Here is a 25,299-nt window from a genome sequence, read left to right as displayed (position 1 = left end):
ATGAGGAAGAAGACACAAAGCAGCGTGAGGCGCTTAAGTGTGCAAGTAGAGTTATTGCAATGCATGCGCTTTTTAAGGTGTGACATGCCAGCATGGTGACCACCGAGTGTTGTGGATGGCTCGCTCTTTGTGTTCACATATTATTGTGCTTTCATCATGCAGCTTGGGCAGCAGATCATGTAAATTGCAAGACAGGTAAATAAACGTTTCAACCCCTGCTGAATGGGCTTGTTGTTCGACGCGCTGTGACAGTTTGTAGTGAAGTCCTATTGCTTAAATAAAGTTGTACGGCATATGTTTAATTCGCAAAGATAAATGGGAAGAATGTGGTTATTGTAGTGAAATTCTGCAGATATTGTGAAGATGGAACTGACTTTTTAAAAATCATTTTACTGTCTTAAACAGTTAACTTCTGTCTAGAAGCAAATGTGGGTCCTGTAATTGTGTGGCTTTTACAGCTTTTACCTTAAAAAAGAATGTCGAATGCGATACACTTTTGAGGTTTTTGGTGTATTTAAGCATTTTCCCAAAACGTTTTTTTTAAACGGCATATGCGCTGTGTTTAATAATTGTTAGCAATTGATTATTATAATTTTTTTTTTTTTTCTTCTTCAGACCGACTGAATGTGCTCCTTATCCTTGCCGATGATCTTCGACCTTCATTAGGGTGTTATGGAGACACTGTTGTAAAATCTCCCAACATTGATCAATTAGCTTCCAAGAGTATGATCTTTCAGAATGCTTTTGCACAGGTAAGCATTGTTAATTTGGTCATTTTAAACCTAATATTTGTTATTGTTTTAGTAAAGATGAAACCAAAAACAAGCATACATGCTAAAAGAATAAATAATGAAACTTTTGACAACTGATACACAATAAATGGTGTCTAGCAACACATCTTATTTTTTTAGGCACTTGATAATTACAATTTTGGATTAATAAATTGTGGAAACATTCTTATATCTACAGTTAACTTAAACAATTGGGTAAAGGCATGACCACACTAAAATGATTCTTATGAACAAGTTAGTGTCAATCATTTTATTATTGCCCATATTTGATACCGTGAATGATGAATCATGTTAATCTTAACACAATGAGAGGCGTAATTTTACCAGTATTAAAATGTAATAATATTTGTAGACACAACAATTTATTTTCACGATCTTTCCAAGTGTAGTTTGTGCACAGCAAGCTAACACATTTCTCTCTGACACTAATTAGTTTAATGTTAGGTTATTCAGTGGTGTCAATTTTCCGTTTTTTACTGTATGTTAATTTTGTATATGTTTTATATAAATATCAAATGTCTGATTTCCCATTTTTAAGCAAGCAGTGTGTGCTCCAAGCAGAACGTCATTTTTAACAAGCCGCAGGCCAGATACAACAAGACTGTATGATTTTAATTCTTACTGGAGAGTGCATGCTGGAAACTACACAACTCTTCCCCAGTACTTTAAATCAAATGGTTATATCACAATGTCTGTGGGAAAAGTGTTTCATCCAGGTGAGTTTGTGAGTTTTATAGTAGATCTGATCTATTATGATGGAATTTACTAAACAAACTTTTTTTAAGCTAATATTTATTTGTCAGACTAGTCTTTACAACTATTCAATAAAAGAAGACAAAGATATGAAACATAAAACATGCAGGTAAAATAACTAACTTAAATGGCTGTTTAGGTGTAGTTAGTATTTTTGTGATATTTTGGTTGATTGCATCATGGATGAAAAGGACATCTTGTACATATAAGGTGATATACAAGCATTAATAAATTTATTGGCTTTTTAATTTTTTATTCTCATTTTACTGTGTTACACTACAAAACAAGATTTGAGAATGTTATATTACACTTCCAGTTCAACTTGCATAACGCTTTTTAACTGTTTTTTAATATTGTTTGGATGTACAAAGTATGTAGTTTATCATTTTTCCTCTGTAATAAAATGACAAAGTCCTTTATTAGGTACAAATTTGAAAGCTTTATTTTTTACTTGTTTGGCAGGAATTGCTTCAAATCGCTCAGATGATTATCCATATAGCTGGTCAGTTCATCCATATCATCCTTCATCCCTTGCATTTGAAAGGCAAAAGGTACTGCTAATGAATTTAGTATTTTCTTTGTATCTAATAAAAAGCAGTCTGTATTTTATTACTCCAAATGTAGGACACAGTTTTTTTTTTTTTTTTTTTTTTACAAATCTAACAAGCAGGTGCATTTTAGACTAAATATTTTATAATATTATAAATTGTTTTTGGAGACTTTTGTTAATGTTAAACAACTAAAATCTTGTTTTAGCTTTAAAAATATACAATTCTTTTTTATGAATTTTTTATTTTAATTTTATTGATTTTATTGTAATCATTCCATACAGATCAATTTTTACAAAAAATAGGATTGAAAACAATTTTTATGATGTTTTTAACACATATAGTTTTGATAGGCATGCCTTTCTAAGTTAATTTTATTTGTTTGATTAGGTCTGTAGAGGTCCAGATGGACAGCTTCATGAAAATCTGTTGTGTCCAGTAAATATTTCAGAAATGCCTGAGAAAACTTTGCCAGATATACAGAATACAGAGGAGGCTGTTCGACTTCTGAAATCTGTGCACAACAAAAAAGACCCCTTCTTCTTAGCTGTGGGTTATTATAAACCGCATATTCCATTCAGATATCCAGAGGTAATTGAATGACACTAAAGTTCTGAAATTCCATCATAGTCAATAGATACAGCCTTGGGTTCTGGTGTAGAGTCCTTTCTATTTTTTCATCAGGATAGGGTTTGAAAGATTTAATTTTTTTTTTGTTTTGTTTTTGTTTCTTTCATAATGCACACTGCATCTGTTTTATTCATTGTTTATTGACATACCTGTACTATCTATTGGAAGTGTTTTTCATGGGTGGGTTAGTAAGATTGTTAGTTAGATGAACAAGGCTACACATAGAACACTGCGATTCCTTGATAAATAAAAAGAATGTACTTTGGTTAGAGACAATACTTAAACTGGGAAAATAACAGGCATATTTATGATATACAGAGTTTATTTCATTTAAAAGCTGTTTATTAAAATACAGGTTTACAAAATACATAAGCAACTCGTTATTTTCTTTGCCCACTTTAATTATGTTTGGTATGGTGTTACCCAATTTTGAACAGAACTCCAGACTACCTTCACATGTACTTCCACACTTCCCCATGTTAGGCAAGTGTAAATTCATCACTGTCATGTGTTTAGGATGTACTGGAAGATGAACGCCTGAATATCATGAAAAAACCCTGCACAAACAATGGTTGAACGGGGCAATCAAATTAAGCTAGAGTATATTACCTGAAAAGTGGGTTTGTAATATTTGGAGGATGATGGCAAACTTTATCAGAACATCCTTAGTTTTTAGGGAAGGATGGCCAGTCTCCCATATTAACCTGGGATTCATCTGGGTCTTTATGTCTAAATGTCTTTTATTCTGAGAAACACAAACGGAAAATGAAAATTCTTATTATTTCTTAATTTGTCTGTTCTGTTGAGCTTTTATGATAAGATAACTTTCATTAAGCTTCAACATGAAAATGATAAAAGTGGGAAAAAAAGCTTTGAACTACAGTGATCCCTCGCTATATCATGCTTCGGCTTTTGCGGCTTCACTCCATCGCGGATTTTAAATGTAAGCATGTCTAAATATATATCACGGATTTTTCGCTGGTTCGCGGATTTCTGCGGACAATGGGTCTTTTAATCTATGGTACACGCTTCCTCAGTTTGTTTGTCCAGTTGATTTCATACAAGGGACGCTATTGGCGGATGGCTGAGAAGCTACCCAATCAGAGCACGTATTACATATTAAATAAAGCTCCTCAATGATATACGATATGCTTCCTGCGCGGTGCTTCACACATTTAAAAGCTCTAACAGCCCATATTGATTTTTGATTGTTTGCTTTTCTCTGCCTCTCTCACTCTCTCTGACATTCTCTGCTCCTGACGAGGGGGTGTGAGCTGAGGGGCTGTTTGCTTAGATGATACGGACGCTCCTCTAAAAAAATGCTGAAAAGACTACCTTCACATTGTTCCCTTCATGGCGGCGGCTTTATCGCCGGTGCTTCGTTTACTTAAAATCCCAACAGCCCTATTGATTTTTGTTTACTTTTCTCTCTCTCTGATATTCTCTGCTCCTGACGGCACTCCTTTGAAGAGGAAGATATGTTTGCACTCTTTTAATTGTGAGAAAGAACTGTCATCTCTGTCTTGTCATGGAGCACAGTTTAAACTTTTGACTAAAGGGTGTTATTTCATGTCTAGAGGGCTCTGATAATGTTAAAAGTATTTAGAAAGTCGTAAACTCTAACTGCAAAAATATTTATAAATAAAGATTTATAAATAAAGAATCCTACTTCGTGGAAATTCATTTATCTGTCTGGAGCGGATAAACAAGGGTTTACTGTATAACTGTGCGGAGAATATTTATAAACAGTGTGGGAGAGTTTCTAAAGGCTTAAAATATATAAAAATAACCATACAAACATATGGTTTCTACTTCGTGGATTTTCATCTATCGCAGGGGGTTCTGGAACGCAACCCCCGCGATCGAGGAGGGATTACTGTATACCCAAATTGTTAAGATGGAGAGTGGAAGTAGTTTGTGTGGTTATTTTCGTAGGTATAATTTATTTACTGTTCAGTTTACTCCTATAAAACATGTTCTTTGAGAAGCCCATCTGTGCACTTTGACAATGACTGTGCAGTTCAAATGGAGATACACTATGTGTATATATCTTCAAATTTTATTTATCATTCAGGTTAATTACTAACAATATTGTTAGTTATCCGGCACTGATTTTTAGAATACTCATTATGATTACATTTTTATTTTAATGACAGGAATATTTAAAGCTGTATCCCATAGAAAACATGTCTCTGGCGCCTGATCCAGCAATTCCAAGTGGGTTACCTTCTGTAGCATACAATCCCTGGACAGACATTCGTGAAAGGGAGGATGTTCAAGCTCTTAATATAAGCTTCCCTTATGGTCCAATCCCAAAACATTTTCAGGTAATTTTCTGTATGCATGTGTGTATTTATGTTTGTCATTAAACATTATTTGACCAGTAATGTCAATGTAAGATATCTCTGCAGTCAGTTTAATTACTAAAGAATTTGCTGTTTAGTTAATTATTAAATGTCAAAGCATCATTTTGTCTTGTTCTCAGTAAGTTTCTTTTTCCATTTAGTGCTCGTAATGTATACAGTACATCATTTGTTTAATCTGTATTTAGTTCACACTCATAAAACTGCATTTTGAACATCTGATTTCTGGTATTGCTTTCACAAGACTAATGTTTGTTACAGAAGTTACTGGATATGACCCATTAAATTCTACTGTCTCTGCTTTGGAACAGAGACATGTTCTGGAGGTTCATGGTGTAATTAAGTGTTGCATTACTGTCTGTCTTTAAAGTGAAAGTTAAAATGTAATTAATGCAGTTAAACTGTTTTGTTTTTTTTTTCCTAAAAATATTTTACATAGATTGAGAATAGTTAATAGTTAATGCATAAGATTTGCAAAATGAGATTGGAAAACTAGAGATTTATTTTTTTTATTTTTTTTATTATTGTCCACAGCTGAAGATCCGTCAGAATTATTTTGCTGCTGTTTCATTCCTTGATGCTCAGGTTGGCCAGTTATTGGGCACCCTAGATGATTTAGGACTCTCGGACAGCACAATTGTGGTTTTTTCCTCTGATCATGGTTAGTGAATTATTTACAGTTTCTTTGTCTGTCAGTTGTGTATTTACTTTGACAGCAGTTTTTTTATCATTCCATTGCATGCTTGTCCTGTTATGTAGCTGCAATTTTTAGAGAGTGAGGAGCGGGGGGAATTAAGTTGTTCAAGTTTTGGAGAACTGCCAAATGAAACAAATGGCACAATAGTGACAATATATCAAGATACTAATAAAATAAATTGGATACTATTGTATATAAAAGGTATGTCGTATTTGTAATCTTTAAACTAACATCTTTACAAAAATATAAATTGGGACTCGGAGTCAACAAAAAAAACTAATCACATAAATGTATGTAATTTAATTGCGTCTAACATTAAAGCATGTAATTATAAAATTATTAAGTAAATACATGCTGAATCAAAAATTGAATGTAGGCTCAACACAAAGGAATTGAATTAAAAAAATGATGGCATAGTTTAAACTTAAACAATGATCTTAACCCTGAATTTTTAACAAAATACTACTTGAGCAATTACAACCTGAATTTGAATGCCTTCCTAAAAGGCAAGTTGAAAAGACAAAAAGAAAACAAGGCTAATGTATTAATTATCAAATTACATAGCATATGAGACACAGACATGTCAGTAAAAATTAAACAAATGAAGTGACTGTTGACTTTGAATGCACTGCTGAGGACTGATTTAATTGAAAGAATACACATCTCTTAAATGGGCATGCATTAAAATCTGTGTTGTAGGTCCATAAATACTTTTTTCAATTGTTCATCAACAAGTTGATAATTATACTGTACAGTAGAACCTTGGTTCACGAACGTCTCAGTTCACGTACAAATCGGTTTACGGCCAAAAAGTTTGCCAAACTTTTGCCTCTGTTCACAACCACACACTCGGTATACGAACAAGCCAGTTTCCCTTTCGGTTTGTACGTGTTCAGTCTCTCCCTGTGCATTTCATGTGAAGCGAGAGAGGGCGCAACACACACACACGGGCGCGAGAGAGAGACACGCACACACGAGAGAGAGCTGGACGCATAAGGTAGAGAAGGCAGAGGTAAGAATGCACTGGGCTTGTTTTTGTTTTCATTTCTGTTTACACAGATCGGTGCATAGCGTGCATTGTTGCAATGTTACTTTTCTTGGTGGTTTATTAAATTACGGATTTTTCAAATGTTCATTTTTTCCCCTGTGCTTAAAACTCATTAAAAAGTGTTTTTAGCGAGCGGTTCTTAGCGCTATAGCGCGAACTATTGCAGTGTTAGTTTTCTCTGTTGTTCAAGGTTTTCTCACGTTTAATGTAATGTTTTTACGTTTAGTTTACTATTACTCAGTGCATTCTATGGTATAATTAACTATATTTGTGCTTAAAAACTAAAACATACATACAGTTCGTATGGTTCGTACGGTCTGGAACGGATTAATTGTATTTACATACAATCCTATGGGAGAAATTGCTTCGGGTCACGACCAAATCGGTTTACGACCAGAGTTTTGGAATGAATTATGGTCGTGAACCAAGGTTCCACTGTACACAAGTGTGTTTTATCTTGTACACTGTGGAAATAACAGTGTAGTGCCTCTGGGTCATGACCGGAGAGAGACATGCTCCACAGATGGGCAAGTCCTGTCTGAGGAGGGAGAAACTTCCTGGAGAAGCTGACCTAAAAGCAGCTCTGTGATCGCTGTTTTGCAGACAGTTTTAGCACATATATAGAAGTAGTGCTTTTGTGGTTGGTAGAGTCGTGTTGTGTCTTGGGATTTTTTGGGTTACAAAAAGTGTGCCACCACAGCAAAACAGTTGGAAAGCACTGCGCTACCTACACCTTTGTGCCTGGCATGCTAAAAAAGATCTCAGTAGTTCCTATCACACTTAAAAACTAACACCTTGCATTACTTGGATAGTTATGTTATCTTTGCATAAATTAGCAAAATACTTCAAATCTGAATATTGGTAGGGATAATCATTGCACTTCTGTTTTGTAGAATTTTGTGATTATATTAGGGCAGTAAGCACTGTAAACTGACTGGCAGACTGGTGAGTTAAACACAGAGATACTAGAGACTTTTTTTTTTGGTTTTAGTGCACTTATATGATATGACTTTGATTCAATCTTCTTACAGAAACATGAACTTTTTTAAAAAAAAAAAAAAAAGCATAGTTTTTACCATAGCAACTTTTCTCCAGCATTGCACCAGGATAGCCATAAACTTCTCCTCCCCACCCCGTTTCCTCCCGCTCTCTTTCCACCCACTTACCTGCACCTATGTCAGTATGAATAAGCAATAAAATGAACACCAGTGCGCTACATAGTGACATGTGTATCATAGTGAACCGTGTAATAGGAAATGTTAAACCTTAAAAATTAAAGGTAGTATATAAATATGGTACTGGATGCATATGTAATTCTTTAGGTACACATTTAACTTACTCGTATTATTGTTTTGTAATGTTAGAAATATATATACATGAAATTGCCAGCCTGACCAAAGCACAATCTGAGGCATTTGCCTCGATGCTGGCCCTGGATGCGACAATATTTTTTCACACATTAAACATGCCACCATAACTGCAAAAAATAACACATTAACTTTCCCAGGCCTAATATAAATATTTAAGTGGTAATTGTAAGTGAAATTTATACAAAAAAAAAAATGTTACCTACATAAGTAAAAGAAGATTATGCTCATTCTGGCAGATTCATAACTTCAGTATCACAGGCTTGGGGTAGTGCACACAAATGAAAACTTTTGTTTTTAAATAAATTTGATAAACTACATAAACGTAACTAGATTCTTTATCAGGAAGACACATTTAAAAGTCAATTCAAATTCAAAAAAGAGTAGTAGTGCAGACTTCTCTAAACAATAACAATAGTTTACATTTTTTACATTAATGAAATCCAGTATTATGCTTGAAGTAGTACAATTGTTCAAAAGCCTCTAAAGGTGTCACATACTCACAAGTTAGTAAAAACCAAGCAAAGTTGTGTCGGTTCTATAAATATTCCCATACCCAGAAGCAATGCTTTCATAACTTTTCCAAGACAACCCTGATGGCTTTTAAAGTTTTTTGATCCCCACCCCCCCATAATAGAGGAAAACTATCTGAGTAAATGTTTAAAAGCATGTGGCCAAGTACAGAAGGTGGATGAGTATGTTTCTTTTATTTGTCTTTCAAATGACTTTGAACATAGATATTGGATGTGAAAAAACAAATAAATGTTGTTATTTTAATATACTTACATCATATTTACTTATTTTCTCTGTTGATGAGGTTTAATTTGAGAATTTATTTTATTGCTAATAACACAGTATGCTTCCCAAAGTAGAAGGTAAACTAAGAATGCAGACACCAGTAGTAAAAAGCAAGAGGAAGTGGGTGCAGGCACAGGAGCATGCATTAAACCAAAAGGAGAAGTAATGAGCAAGGGTATGGAAGCACAAAGAAGAATGTGCCTGCATGAAATAAAAATGTTCATGGAGTTTGTCAATATACTTTTATAATTTAGTTCTCCTGGTGGAGGCTTTTAAAGGGGAAGACAGAAAGTGAAGTCAGAGGGTTGGGCTCATAAGGGTCTTCAGCCATAGGGTTGAGCCGGGACGTGAAATCAAAAGGGCCGGAGCCAACAAGGTCTTCCTCCATAGGCTTGGACCTGGAAGTGATGTCAGCAGGGCCAGGTGGAATCTCCCATGGATGGTCTGTAGGCCAAGTCTCACTCGGATTTGCCCTTACTCATGTACAGTATATGTATATGTGTGTGTATGTATGTGTGTGTATATATATAAAATATACACGTGCGCCCGCACACACACACACACATACATACATATATACTATATATATGTATATATATATTATATATATACTATTTATATTTATATATATATATATATATACTAGCAAAAAATGCTTTTAAACTGCATTTCAATTCAAAATAGAAACAAAAATGTCATCCCTGGCTAAAATTGGGCAGACCTAAAAATAAAGTGGTATTTTAAGTACTTTAAGTACATTTTCAGAATGGTATTATCTTTAAATAATAATAACAAAAATTTAAACATAAAGTGCAGTTTTTCTTCTTAAAAAAATAAGGCAGAAACATAAAAGGTAATTTGACCAGCTTCACCTTTAAACTGTGAGTAACCTTAGCCAAAATTATTTTGTACATTAGGCTAAAACGGTGTGATCATTGAACATTTTGTAATTAGATGTAATTAGAATTACTAACGGTCACGGAAGTCTAATGATCCCCAGTAAGAGCCACAAAGTCTGCTTTCTGTAATGCATCTAATTTTGCTTGCTTTACAGTGTGCACAAAACCATGCTTTTATCAAGGCTTCCCTCGGGTAGTCTTTTGAAACGAAATTTTCCTCCGATCAGTCATAGGAACGCGCTTTATTCCGACTCTAACATTTTTGTAGCTCTGATGTGTGTATGAATGTAATCGATGTACCAGGAAATCATGCATTGACAAAAGTTCCCCTTTGCCTGGAATTGAAAGTGTGATTAAATGCGTTATTTTTTTTTTTTAATGCGTTATGGAGTACATGCATCAAAGCTTCTCAGCTGTGCTTGTGCTAAGAAAACATTTTAAAAATAACGTAACATGATTCTGCGTTAACCGCATATTTTTTCATGCGTCCCATAACAAGGAGATGCGAGTGTAAAATGAATCGGGAAGCGCGTGTACATACTCCGTGCATCCCCTCTCGGGAATCGAACCTCGGATGTCGGCGCTAGAGGCGAAGCCTCTACAATTGCGCCACGGCGTGTGGCTTGTCTATTTGAGAGTATATAGATCGAGGTGTGTATATACTGTGTATATATATATATATATATATATATATATATATATATATATATATATATATATATATATATATATATACACACACACAGGGTAGGATTCAAAAGTAATGACCCTCATTTTGTTGTGCCGCGAACGTACCTCACCGCGTGCCCCACTTGCCAGCGACAGTGGGTGTTGGCTTCACAACGCAACGGAGCTCCTATGTGTAACGTGTAACGCACTACGGCGGAATGGAAAGTCCGTTAGAGCAACGGTACACAATCAAGTTCTTCGGAGTGAAGGGGATCATCCACTACGAGTTTGTCCCGCAAGGACAGACATTGAATGCTGCTTACTACTTGGAAGTCCTGAAAAGGCTGAAAAGAAGCGTCGCGCGCAAGCGAAGGGACATCAAGGACAGCTGGAAGCTTCAACACGATAACGCGCCCAGCCACACCGCCTTCATCGTGAGCGCCTACCTGGCCCGGGGGAACGTTCCGGTGGTCCCCCAGCCTCCCTACAGTCCGGACGTGTCGCCTTCTGACTTCTTCTTGTTTCCGCGCTTAAAATCAGCGCTGAAAGGAAAACGCTTCGACTTGATTGAGGACATCCAAGCAAATGTCAAGGCAGCTCTTGCAACCATCCCGGAACAGGCCTACGTGGACACCTTCGAGTCATGGAAAAGCCGCCTACAAAAGTGTATTGATGCAGGAGGTGCCTATTTTGAAGACTATTAATTAGTTGTACCGATTTGCTCAATAACTTTGTCTTTTTGAACAAAGGCTCATTACTTTTGAATCCTACCTTGTATATATATGGAGATGAAGGTCTGTGTTACCAAAAGGGAACAAACGACTCACAAATAATAAATAAGACCCTCCAAACCCCAGACCCTTAATCATTTGCTCCCGTTGTGGATATCCAGCTAAAAGTGTGTGTGTGTGTGTGTGTATATGAGTGTGCTCTGTTACACCTGCATGTCCTCTCTCACCACATCCATAAATTTTCTCTTAGGCCTTTCTGTTTTCCTCCTGCCTGGCATCTCTGTCCTTAGAATCCTTTTCCCAATATGCCCAGCATCTCTCCTCTGCACATGTCCAAACCAACGCAGTCTCACCTCTTTGTCTCCAAACCGTCTTACCTGAGCTGACCCTCTGATATACTTGTTCTTAATCCTATCCATCCTCGTCACATCCAATACAAATCTTAGCATCTTTAACTCTGCCATCTCCAGGTCTGTCTCCTGTTTTTTAGTCTGTGCCATTGTCCCCAACCCATATAACATAGCTGGTCTCACTATTGTCCTCTAGACCTTCCCTTTCACTCTTGCTGATACCCATCTGTCAAAAATCACTCCTGACACTCTTCTCCACCCTGCCTGCACTGTCTTTTTCACCTCTCTTCCACAGTCCTCATTACTCTTCACTGTTGGTTCCAAATATTTAAACTCGTCCACCTTAGACAACTCTACTTCCTGCATCCTCACCATTCCACTGACCTTACTTTCATTTACACATGTATTCTGTCTTTTTCCTACTGACCTTCATTCTTTTCTTATGTAGAGCATATCTCCACCTCTTGAAGGTCTCAACCTGCACCCTACTCTAGCTACAGATCACACAATGTTATCTGCAAACATCATAGTCCTCGGGGATTCCTACTAACCTCATCTGTCAACCTGTCCATCACCACTGCAAATAACAAAGCACTCAGAGCCGAGCCCTGATGTAATCCCACCTTCATGTTAAATGCATCTGTCACTCCTACTGCAGATCTAACCACTGTCACAATTCCCTTGTACATACCATGCACAACTCTTAAATACTTCTCTGCCACTCCGAATTTCCTCATACAATACCACAACTCCTTTCAAGGCACATTGTCATATGCTTTCTCCATGTCCACAAAGACGCAATGCAACTCCTTCTGGCCTTCTCTGTATATCTCCATCAACACCCATGGAACAAACATCACGTCTGTGGTGATTTTTCCTGGCATGATACCATACTACTGCACACTAATCATCACCTCCCTTCTTAACCTAGCTTCACCACCTCTCCCTTCACTTTAAGCCTTATCTCCTTATACTCTTGTCTACTTTCTGAATCTGTCTGACCATCCTACTGCTTCGCCAACCTCTTCCTCTGTATACTGTCCTGTACTTCCCCATTCCACCACCAGGTTTTCTTTTCCTCCTTCCTCTTTCCAGATGTCGTGCCAAACACCCTTCTTGCTGTCCCCCTTACTATTTCTGCTGTAGTTACCCAGCTGTCTGATAACTCTTCACTTCCACTCAGTTGCGGTCTTACCTCCTCCCTGTACTTAACCTTGCAGTCTTCCTTTTTCAACTTCCAAAATTTGATCCTTGATTCTGTCCTTATTCTCCTCCTTTTCTTGATCTCCATTGTCCTCCTACAGACCACCATCCGGTGCTGCCTAACTACATTTTCTCCTGCCACCACTTTGCAATCTTCAGTCTCCTTCAGATTGATCCTCTTGCATATGATAAAATCTACCTGTGTGGAACTTCCTCCTTTCTTGTATGCTACCCTATGTTCCTTCCTCTTCGTAAAATATGTATTCCCCCGCGGCCATGTCCATACTGACCTTCTTCATTCCTTTCCTTGACATCATACCTACCCATCACCTCCTCATGTCCTCTGTTCCCTTCACCAACAAGTCTATTAAAATTTGCTCCAATCACCACTCTGTGTCCCTTCGGTACACTGTCCATCACTTCATTCAGCTCGCTTCAGAAATCTTCTTTCTCATCCATCGCACACCCAACTGTGGGGTCATATGCATTCATCATCACACCTTACATTTTCAGCTTCATAATCATCATTCTGTTTGACACTCCTTTCACCCCCAAAACACTCCTGACATACTGTACATTCAGAATAACCCCTACCCCATTTCTCCTCCCATCCACACCATGATAGAACAATTTGAATTCACCACCAATTCACCAGGCCTTACTCTCCTTCCATTTACTCTCTTGCTCACACAATATATGGAATGTAAAGCATGCAACTTAGCAAAAAAGTGAAGTTCAAGTAGGATATTAGTAATGTCTTCACTAGGCAGGAAGGCCCACATCACTTAGTTAAAATTAGAGCTAAAGTGGATGGCAAAAGAAACAAGGATGTAAAGTTGTGTATACTGGAAAAGTAATGAGTTATAAGGGAAATCATACCTCAAGATGCTTGTTTTAATGAAACCTGAGGGGTTGGCATTTACTTAAGTATTGACAAGTTATGCAACAAGGATTATTTAACTACCTGTTAAACATTTTAATAGTACAGAATAATTTTATTTTAGGAGCTAAAATTATTGCAGTATATTGGGATATACAATTTTTCAGTTTCAAAGTTACTGTTTTATGCTGTTGACAGTAGCACATTACAAAAAAAACATAAAAAATGTAGATGTGTAAGCATAACATTTAATGAACATGTTAAGCAATAATTCTACTTGCTGCTTAGCATTTTTTGCTATGCAGCTTTTAAATATGTTAGTTATGGTAATTTTATGTTGCCATTTTGATATTGAGTTCCTTGCACATGTTGTTCGTACAAAAACATGTAGCTTTGGTTTTGGTGCAATTAAGTCATCAAGTTTGTTGATCATTTATTCATAGGTCATGGTTAAGGTGCAGACTTACTTTTGTTGATATAAGTTTAATAAGTTTCCTTAAAACACCCACTCAGCCCTCTTGAGTATAGTTTTCAAAATTTTGCGTGTAGTTCTTAAGCATCATTTTTATGGTACATGAAGTGTATTTTCTTTGTTTATTTTGGATTTTTATAAGTTATTTTTTATTTTGTATGCATTGATGTACAGATCTCATTCATACTTGTTTGTTAAAATTCAGGTTAGTATTTCTTTACCTCAAGATGGTGCTATATTACTACAAAATATTCTTGGTCAAAAATTTTCACAGGATTGTAAGGAAAGTCTTTTAGTATTTTTTTGTAAATTTACAGTACACACCATGAACATTTTTTTTTATTATTTTATTAAAATTCCAGTCTGGATCCTGTTTTAAAATACAGTTAAAAATAATGGATTTTTTTATAAAACATGAATGTTTATTGAATGAATAATCCATCCATTTATTGACAAAACGGTATCATTATAGAACCAAATGAAACTTGGAATAATATAGCTATGTAAAATATGTTTGTCCTCCTTTTTAGGCTTTTATATCCTTATATATAATTTGATACTATCCGTATGTATGGTGTTCGCGTCAATACCCCATATGTATGGTGTTAGTGTCAATACCTCAACTCAATGCAAGTTAAAACCATGCAATGGGACTCTGCCTCTGTAGTTCGAACATAATGTGGCAAACACGGACGCACGGACTGACTTAAACCCTTCAACAGCTCCGGAACCATAAGTAATTTAGAACGTATCGCCATTTGCTTGGTATGCTGAAATCTATCTTTGGCCAGTTCAGTTTTGGCATCCGTCCTTCTGACATCTATTGGCAAACTGAGTAATGACGGCTGGGTATTAACAGCGGTCATTGTTTAAATTTTAGCCAATCTCCGATCTAAAATGACCACACCAAACATAATTATTACTCCGACTTGGATTAGAGTCCTAAAATATGGTTTGTTTTGAAAATTTGTTTGCCGGAAAAAATCAAATGAGGTGCAGCGAAGAGCTGAGTTCACATCTTGTAGCCCTGTTTAAACAGGAAGCTCTTCATTACATTGGCCGAAAAGGTCTATTTTAAGCACAAATCAGTGCCATGATAACAAAATCATTTCAAGGACTTAAAAAAACAAACAATTCTTTGCAGAGAAAGTATGGATTTCACAAATGTAGAATTTGTACCCCAATTCAATCGGGCGCCCAGTCGCTAGTTTAGCATAATTTGATACTAAATTTTGTCTGGTGTTCGTATATATCTTGATATACTGTATGAGACTTTGATTAAACAAATAACTAAAAAGACACATTTATTGCCTATGCAGAATCGGTTTCAATTTAAGTTTATACAAGAAAAGAACAATGAGGTTTTGATTTTGCAAAGTACATTGGTGAAAACTTTTATTTTACCCTGAAAGACTATTTTTGCCTCTTAGCTGAAAGTAAAATTTTTTGGAGAAGGTGAAAATTGTAAACTTTAATTATTGTAGCCAGCTAAGATACAAGTAAATTTAATAGAATATTATGAGTTACCCAGATTCCACTGTTAATTTCCTCCTTATATAATTAAGTAGCCAAGATGACAAAATGATCATGTTTCTTCTACATATTTGATTTTCCATTTTTATTTTTCAAAAATAACTATTATACTGCTAAATGACAGTTGTCTGCCAACGGTGATGCTAAGAATAAAGCTGCACTGTTGTGTTACATTAAATATTAATCACTGTATGAATTATGATCAAAACATTTAACTGACAATATGTTGTACAGACATGAAACTTAGGTTTGTACTTCATTGTAGATTGTTCCAGTGCCCACTAACTCCATACATCACCTGCTTGCATGAAGTTGAAATGAACAAGCTGCAAGCTGACATACTTAGTTTGTTCTGTTATACTTTAAATGGGATATTTTACTGAGATTCACATAATTGAATTGAGCAATTCTGCAGTGGTGACACCCTTCAGGCTACTACATTGTAGACATCAGAGAATGTATACTAATACTAGAGTAGCATTTTTTTTAAACTTTCATTCTTGAATGTGACTCACTGCAGAAACTGCATTTTGTATTGTGACCAAGTACATGAGAGAGATATTACAGACACAACCCTTTTGAGAACTATTATGTTAATGCTAAGGAGGTTGCACCGAAGCGTCACTCTGCTGTGAAAACAGTGTGAAAAGCATTAGTCCCAGGTTTCACTTGAGCAACTATATAGACGCATCTCATGTGTTACACCTGAGGATTACTCGGACTGTTACAGACTAACAATGTTTAGTCCAGAGTATTATTCAGGCAACGGCAATCTATACTAATAAAAGGCAAAGCCCTCACTGACTGACTCACTGACTGACTCATCACTAATTCTCCAACTTCCTGTATAGGTAGAAGGCTGAAATTTGGCAGGCTCATTTCTTACAGCTTCCTTACAAAAGTTGGGCAGGTTTCATTTCGAAATTCTACGCATAATGGTCATAACTGGAAGCTATTTTTCTGCATATACTGTAATGGAATTGAGCTGGAAAGCCGTGGGGGGCGGAGTTTCGTGTGACATCACGCCTCTCACGTAATCACGCATTACATAGAAAACCAGGAAGAGCTACAAAAGCAAAGTGCTGAAGAAAACATGCATTATATAATTAAGAAGGCAGCGAAACAATTAGAAGCGAGCGAGTGACATATAAAACCATATTCAGCGGCTCACGTGAACTGACGCAGTGCGCAGACAAAAAGCAACAGTTCCAAAGAGTGCTGAACAAAAACTGAATTACACTGCTACGCTCAAATAGACAAACCACGGCGGTGGCGCAATAGCAGAGGCTTCGCCTCTAGCGCCGAGGTTCGATTCCCGAGTGGGGATGCACTAAGTATGTAGGCGCGCTTCTCGATTCATTTTAGCCTCGCATCCCCTTGGTTTGAGACGTATGAAAAAATATGCGGTTAACGCAGAAAGACAGATCACCAATTGAAGCTTTATGAATAATGGATACTTTATTCGCGATCAATGATTGTTTTGGTAAAGCCATACTCAGTGTATTCATTAGATGAGCGGTAAAAAGTAAGAGCGAGGGGAGGGTAACTTATTGAGGCACACAGGCAAAACCACAATAGCACGCGGGCTCGATGTACTGTAGTGTGCGTCAACTCGATCTGAATTGCGCGATCACATTCGAAAAAATATTTGTTTTCAAGTTCTATTTAGTCCATATGTGTCAAACTCAAGGCCCACGGGCCACATCCGGCCGGCGTGTAATTATATCCGGCCCGCGAGATCATTTTATATACTGTATTATTGTTATTAATGGCCCGGGGATATGAAGCGCTGGTAACACAATAAACTACAGATCCCATAATGAAGCGCTTCAGCTGCCTTGCCAAACACTTACGCGTTAATCAAGTCTAGCTTATGATGCTGCAAGTTATTGCGAAGCTAGCCCACACGATGTCGAAGAGAAAAGGTGATTCTGAACATAGAGCCTTTAAAACCGATGGGAGGCTGAGTATATGTTTACTGACATTGCCGGTAAACCCGTGTGTCTCATTTGTGGAGCTAATGTGGCTGTAATTACAGAATTTAATCTAAGACGGCACTATGAGACAAAACATCAAGATAACCTGAAAGACCTGAATGCAATGCACAAGATACAGAAAGCAGAAGAGTTAAAGAAGAATCTGACACTTCAGCAGATGTTTTACCCATGCAAAATCACAAAGTGATTTCAAGTGAAGCTACTTTTATGGGAGACACAAATGCACCAGTGCAACTTGCCCCACTTTCCCTGTTGCCAAGTAATGTTGAACCAAGTCGGCACAACGGTGTTCCCAAATACGCACTTTGCTGATAAACTGAGCGCGCTGTGTTCGTACAGCGCTTTGGTGACTTTGAAGAACAAAAAAAGAATTTTGAGTTGTTTCGCAACCCATTTGCCGTCGATGTGGAAACTGCACCTGTGCAGATTCAGATGGAGGTGATTGAGCTGCAGTGTAATGGCACACTGAAGGCAAAGTACGATACTGCCGGGCCACAGTTTATTCACTCCATTCCCGCACAAATGCTCCAGCTCTGTCTACATGCGGCTCGAACCTTGTGTATGTTTGGTAGCACATATCTGTGTGAGAAGCTCTTCTCAGTAATGAAGACTAACAAAACAGCACACAGGAGTCGCCTCACTGATGAGCACCTGCGGTCCATCCTGAGAATCTCCACAACACAAAACCTCACACCAAACATAAACAAACTTGTTGCCAAAAAAAGATGCCACGCGTCCAGCTGTGATAAAATGACATAAGAGCAAAGACAACTGAATGATTTGATTTGTTATTGCTGAAAAGAACAAATTTTATTTATATTTCCAGGTTTTGTTATGCACCATGTTCATATTTGAATTTGTATAATTTTGACAGGATATATTTTTATGGAGAGCAAAATCTTTTGGGATATTTAAAATTTAAGTTTATTTTTTATATAAAATTACATAAGAGTAAAGAAATTTAAATGTTTGTTCTTTTAACATTTACTTTATTTCTAACTTGTATAATTTATAATTTTTTATTTAATTTTTATGGAGAGCAAAATTATAAAGTTATTTAAGGTTTGAGTTGATTTATTCTGGAATAATATTCTGTCGACTAAATAAAAATTACTTCTATTTAAAATTTAAATAGAACTTGAACAGAAATGATAGTTCATAATATCCACGCAGAGTGGGAGTCATCCGTTTTAACAAGCAGCGTATTGCACTAATACGAAATAGCCTGCCCATTTAATTATTTAGGAATGGATAAATAAATTAAGATTTTGTACAAATAATGTTTTTCATTTTTCTTACTTCATGGATTCTGGCACCCCCAGCAACAGTTGCTCGCACCCTAAAGACTGTATATATGTGTGTGTGTATATCTATCTATCTATCTATATAATATCCATCCATTTACTAACCCGCTGAATCCGAATACAGGGTCACGGGGGTCTGCTGGAGCCAATCCCAGCCAACACAGGGCACAAGGCAGGAACCAATCCCAGGCAGGGTGCCAACCACCATATATATATATATATATATATATATATATATATATATATATATATATATATATATATATATATATATATGTTTGGATTTTTCTCCCTAAATAATAAAAACCATCATTTAAAAACTGCATTTTGTGTTTACTTGTGTTATATTTGACTAATGGTTAAATGTGTTAGATGATCAGAAACATTTTGTGTGACAAACATGCAAAAGAATAAGAAATCAGGTCCTTGGAATAGTATTTAAAATTTTCATTTACAGTTCATTCTTTGAGGAATCTTTTATGTTGGCTATTGTTATCCTTTCATCACTATTTTCGTAACAATTTTTAGGTTGGTCTTTGGGCGAACATGGAGAATGGGCCAAGTATAGCAACTTTGATGTAGCAACTCGTGTACCATTGATTTTCTATGCACCTGGTTTAACAACACCTCATCCAAAATTTGGTCTAAGAATATTTCCTTTTATTGATGCATTCAGTTATACACCAAACAGAATCTCTAAACGTAAGTATAATGTATTTTGTTGTAAACTTTTATTTTGTAGTCCCATTCAGTGTCTAGTTATTAGATATAAAAAGAGAGGGGTGGATGACATCTAAGTAATTGGCCTCATTGGTCTTAGAAATGAGAAATGGAACTTTGTCAGCTAAGTTAAATATTTTTGTTTACAAGTTTGTTAATTAACAATTGCTAGAGCCTTTTTTTTCTACCACTTGTTACAGGTAATTCAGTTGAAAGCATTGTGGAGCTAATCGACTTGTTCCCAACACTTGTTGACCTGGTTGCTCTAGAAGTTCCTCCATCTTGTCCAGATCAATCATTCCACATAGATCTTTGTACAGAAGGCTCTAGTCTGATGGATTTTTTAAATATTAATAATGTTCAGAATGACGATGAGGCCATTGCTTATAGCCAGTATCCACGGCCTTCCAACATTCCACAGAAGAACTCTGATCTTCCACACCTAGAAGATATTCGGATTATGGGTTACTCCATACGTTCTGCAGAATATCGCTATACATTGTGGGTGGGTTTTGATCCATCCACATTTCATGCTAATTTTCAGGACGTGTATGCAGGGGAGCTCTACTTTACTGAAAGTGATCCTGAACAGGACTTCAATATGTATAATAGCTCTCTTCATGTGGATTTATTCCAAAAGTTTTGGAAGCATTTAATACCATGATTTACTTGATGATAATTTTTTTTTCTGTTCATTTATTAAAATGTGTCTCTAAATTAATTACTCTCCACCCCTTCTTATAATGAATGTCCCAGTCATTTATTTTGAGGGTACACCAGACTATGGTTTATGAAGTCTAAGAAAAACTAACTTACAATAATCAGAAATTTACAAAGTTAGCATTACATATTCAGATGTGCTTTATTCAAACCGTAGGTTGCTACAGATTACATGTAAAGGCCAATCTAAAAGAACACTTATAGTTGTCGGCGGGGGGAATATTTGATTTGAAGAAATAATAAAATCTGAACTGGTTTTATTTTGAACTGCAAGGTAAGTGCAATATAATATTTGATCTGTATGCCTGTAATTGTGGTATAGTGCCTAATGATTTGAATTAGCAACCACATAACTACGCAATAAAGTCCTACCTAAAACTGTGTTGCTGTGAGGATGTCTGTTAACTAGCCTGTGTTGGAACTGCTGATTGTATACAGTAGCTTGTGTAAAGTGGTTTTGAGAGATATTTTATTTGAGATAAACTATTCTGTTCTCTTGCGTTATAAAATATTAATACTACTGTGTTAGTACTTTAAATGATATCATTTTTCATCCTTATCTGTATTGCAAAGAATGGGTCACTAAATTCAAACAAATGCTATAGAAATCTACATTTCTAAGTTTCTTGATTTGGACAGCACAAAATACAAAACATTTTATATTTTGGTTATGTTGCTTTTTCAATATCATTGAGAGACTAACATGGACATTCGCTGTAAATCAGCTTTCACATGTAGTACACATTGCTGTTATGTAGATTTGATCAAATAGAAGGGAGACAAAGATGCTATTCCCTCAAGTGGTGATTAAACCTGTCTGACAGAATGGGAAGTAAGAATAATCCGTTTGGGAGAAACCCTTCTGCTTCTGGAGAATTGTTGTAAAAGTATTTATACCAGGTTTCAGATATTATTACAGAATCTATTAATCGGAATAGTCAATCCTTTTTTACATAATTTTGTAATTTTTTGTGTACCATCATACTCCAGATAACGCCAAAGAATATAACAAATGTCAAAGTAACTACAGCATAACAAGTTGTAACAATTTGTACATCAGTATTATTTTTTGATATGTACTATACAGTGATGTGTAAAAAGATTTAATCCTCTTGAAAGTATCATAGTTTTCTACATGACAGAAGATTTTTACACATATTTCTCCGTTCAGTATTTTTAATGTGAACTCTTATGCTGTATCAATACATTTCCAAAGTCAAAATAAACAATTTTCTGTAGATATTTAACTAAAGAAGAAAAACTCAATAGTATTCAAACCCTACACATTAATACTTTGTCAAGAACCCTTTTGTAGCAATAACAGCCCTGATTCATTTGGGGTAAATATGTACCAGTTTTGCACATTGTTTAGGAGTGATTCTTCCCCATTCATCTTGACAGAATTTCTAGAAATCCTCTAGGTTGGTGGGATGGCACTTCTGGACATCAGTTTTCTAAAGGTGCCACAGATACTCAGTAGGGTTAAGATCAGGGCTTTGATTTGGCCATTCCAAAACATTCATCTTTCTGTTTTTGAGACATTCCAGTGTCACTTTGCCTTTATGCTTAAGGTCACTATTATGTTGAAAGGTGAATCTTCTTCCGAACTGTAGGTTCATAGCAGACTGGAACAAGTTCTCCTACAATATTGTGTAATGTTTGTGTCCATCCATTGTTCCTTCAACTCTAAAATGACTGCCTGTCCCAGCACATGCAAAGCATCCCCATAGCATGATGCTGTCACCTCCATATTTCACCATTTGTATGGTGTTCCTTGAGGGTTGGGCAGTGTTAGTTTTACACCACACATACCTCTTTGAAGTCTGGCCAAAAAGTTCCATTTTGGTCTCATCTGACCATTAAACCTTCTTCCACATCTTAACTGGGTTTGTCTTATGTTTTGTAGCTAATGCAATACCTACTTTTATGTGGACCTTCTTAAAGAATGTTTTTTTTTTTCATTCTAACCTCCCACAGAGGCCTGGTTTATGAAGAGCTCATGAAATTGTAGATCCATGTACCTTCACTCCAGTTTCAGCCAAAGAGCATCGCTGACTTGTTTTGTTTTTGAGGGATGGCCTGTTTTAATAAGAGTCTGGGTGCTGTGATGAACCTTCCACTTTCTGATGATGGATTCAACAGTACTTTAATGGGACATTCAAACTCTTCGATATTTTTTTGTAGCCATTTCCTTCCTTGTGCATTTCAATGATTTTGTTTCTCACACCAGCAGAATGTTTCTTTCCTGTCATTTTTGCAGTGATTATCTGGCAAATACTATTGCTCGTACAAAGGGGGATTTTTATATTCAGAGAGACAGAAAGGACTTACAGTTAGCACCTAATTATGTTAAATTATGGTAAAATGCTTGCCACCTTTTTGTCGTTTGTTATTAATTTGTCATTTGTGTAAACATGGAGTTTTCAAAGCACATAGGTTTAAATACTTATGCAAACACTAACTACAAAAAATGGTTTATTTTGATTTTGGAAATGTATTGTTACAGCATAAGATTTCACATTAAAAATACTGAATTAATAAATGTGTACAGATCTTTTGTCATGCAGTAAATTATGATGACTTTCAGGGGGATTGGATACTTTTGCATGCCACTGTATATGTGGCAAAAAGTGCTGCATTTACAAACTATCACCCTTCAATTACATTGTACTGCATTTATCAATTTTCAGAACTTGCTTATTCTTGTACAGTGGGGGTGTCAAACTCACATCCTGGAAGGTGACAGTGGCTACTGCCTTTCATTCCAGCCACTTTTTAAATTAGTTACCTATTACTGCTGCTAATGGAACATATGAAGGGTGTTCAATAATTTATCTACCTCAGTAGGAAAGAAAAGAGTTTTCAAAAAATTGTTGTTTTATTTTTCAGTATAGTCCCCCGATAGCTCCATACACTTCATCTACATTTCCTGAAATTACTTTAACCCCTATGAAAAAAATCTTTTGTTTTGACCTTCAAACCAGGATGTCATAGTTACCTTGATATCTTCATCTCATCTTTCATTGAAAACCGTTGTCCACGGAGAGATTTCTTCAAAACTCGGAACAGGAAATAATTTGAGGGAGCCAGGTTGGGATTGTAGGAACCCACATTCTTGGAATGGTAGCCTGTGATTGACGTGACATGTGAACCTGTGCATTATCATGAAGAAGCATACTTTAGAATTGCATGAGGACTCTCCTGACATCCTGTCTCTTGGAATGTTAGTCTCGCACTGAGCCATAGCTGTGCATGAGTAACCTTGAGACATGCCACAACATGCTTGCTACTTCTTTTCATACATAGGCAGATAAATTATTGAACACCCCTCGTAAATCTTTGTCTTAGTTTTAACTGGCTTGCTTTATGGGGTTCAGAACCCTCAATTTGTGACTTTTCTTCATTGACCAGCAACCAAACAGTGGGTTGTTTGTGGGATGCAAAGCAAGTCAACAGATAACAAGCTAACAACCTGAACCTCACTTGCATCCTTGTGTCCATCACACAATATCCCTCTAAATAAACTATTGTACAAGAAAAGGTGAATGAGAAATGCTGTTCTGTTCAAGTCTACACCATTTTGATTGTGCTATCCATAGGAAAAATGTCCGCAGTTTTGGAAGCATCTGGTGTGGTGCAATAAGAGCACTTAGAAGTCAAGGAATTAAATGTTATCTTTTATTAAGAGTATTGAATTGGCTTCTAATTAAGAAAGTGGTTGGAGCAAATATGTTTTTTCTCTCGAACCTGTTGTACAAGATTGTGGGGAGTTGAAACCTTTAAAGAAAAGCATCCATCCATCCTCTTCCGAAGCAAATTAAAAAAAAAAAAAAAATTTAGAAGATTTTTGTTGTTTGTGGAAGTGTAATATTCTCAGACATTTTCAGCTACTAAATTAACAGAAAACATGCTTTTATCATTTGCTATTTTCTTATTCTCCACAGCCGTAAAGCACATGCACAATTTCAAATTTTCAGAGCAAAGTAAAATGAACAAAATATAAATAAAGAGATAATTTACAAAATATAACTTGTAATATAGTAGAAACAGTGTAGAAAAAACTTTTGGAATGGAGTGTGTGTACTCTTGTGAGACAATTTTGTTTTTTTAAGCTCTATATTCAATATGGCAATAAACCAATTTGTCTAGTCAATCAATCAATCAATCAACATTTATTTATATAGCACATATTCATACAAAAAAATGTAGCTCAAAGTGCTTTACAAAATGAATAGAGAAATAGAAGACACAATAAAAAATAAACATAAGTCAACATTAATTAACATAGAATAAGTAAGGTCCGATGGCCAGGGTGGACAGAAAAACCAAAAAAAAAACTCCAAAGGCTGGAGAAAAAAATAAAATCTGTAGGGGTTCCAGACCAAGAGACCGCCCAGTCCCCTCTAGTATATTGTCAGAATTTCTTCTTGTGGTATGGATTGGAAAAAAACATAAATAAAAGTGAGTTAGGTAACTAAGTGTTTGTTTACTCATGGACTTTTTTTTTTTTGCTCTGCAGTTTTCTCATTCTGTGTTTACACACACACAACATGCCAAGGAGCTCTGAGTGTTAATTGGCATTGCAAGCTTAGTGTTAAAACTGTTGGCTTTTTCATAAATGCAGGGCTATGTTTTGATTAAAAAAATGTAATCGGTTAATTTCAGAATTATTATCACCTCTACATAGTACAATGACATGCTGGTTTGCACTTTTCATAAAACATGTCATGTTGGCACTGTCCTTGTCTGGTGGCCTGAATTTCACTTCATAGGTTATGTAAAATATAACATTACAAAATGTAATAGGTATGAGTGAAATAGGCAAA

General features: G+C 36.1%; 1 protein-coding gene across 2 annotated transcripts; it reads left to right on the top strand.

The window, feature by feature from the left end:
- On the top strand, positions 1–22,421 carry ids (iduronate 2-sulfatase). 2 transcript variants are annotated; one of them, XM_039766265.1, is made up of 9 exons: positions 1–195; positions 616–752; positions 1,330–1,507; positions 2,007–2,095; positions 2,483–2,683; positions 4,879–5,049; positions 5,620–5,746; positions 19,562–19,735; positions 19,954–22,421. In XM_039766265.1, exons 1-9 carry the CDS (start codon positions 93–95, stop codon positions 20,415–20,417), a joined length of 1,644 nt encoding a protein of 547 aa, XP_039622199.1. In that variant the 5' UTR covers positions 1–92; the 3' UTR covers positions 20,418–22,421. The 2 variants fall into 2 exon arrangements, with proteins under 2 accessions (XP_039622199.1, XP_039622200.1); XM_039766266.1 differs by lacking the exon at positions 2,483–2,683.
- The last annotated feature ends 2,878 nt before the right edge of the window (positions 22,422–25,299 follow it).

Source organism: Polypterus senegalus, chromosome 10 (assembly GCF_016835505.1).
Source record: "Polypterus senegalus isolate Bchr_013 chromosome 10, ASM1683550v1, whole genome shotgun sequence".
Classification (NCBI taxonomy): Eukaryota; Metazoa; Chordata; class Cladistia; order Polypteriformes; family Polypteridae; genus Polypterus; species Polypterus senegalus.
The sequence above is the reverse complement of the archived record's forward strand: the minus strand, read 5'-3'. Positions and strand labels throughout refer to the sequence as shown.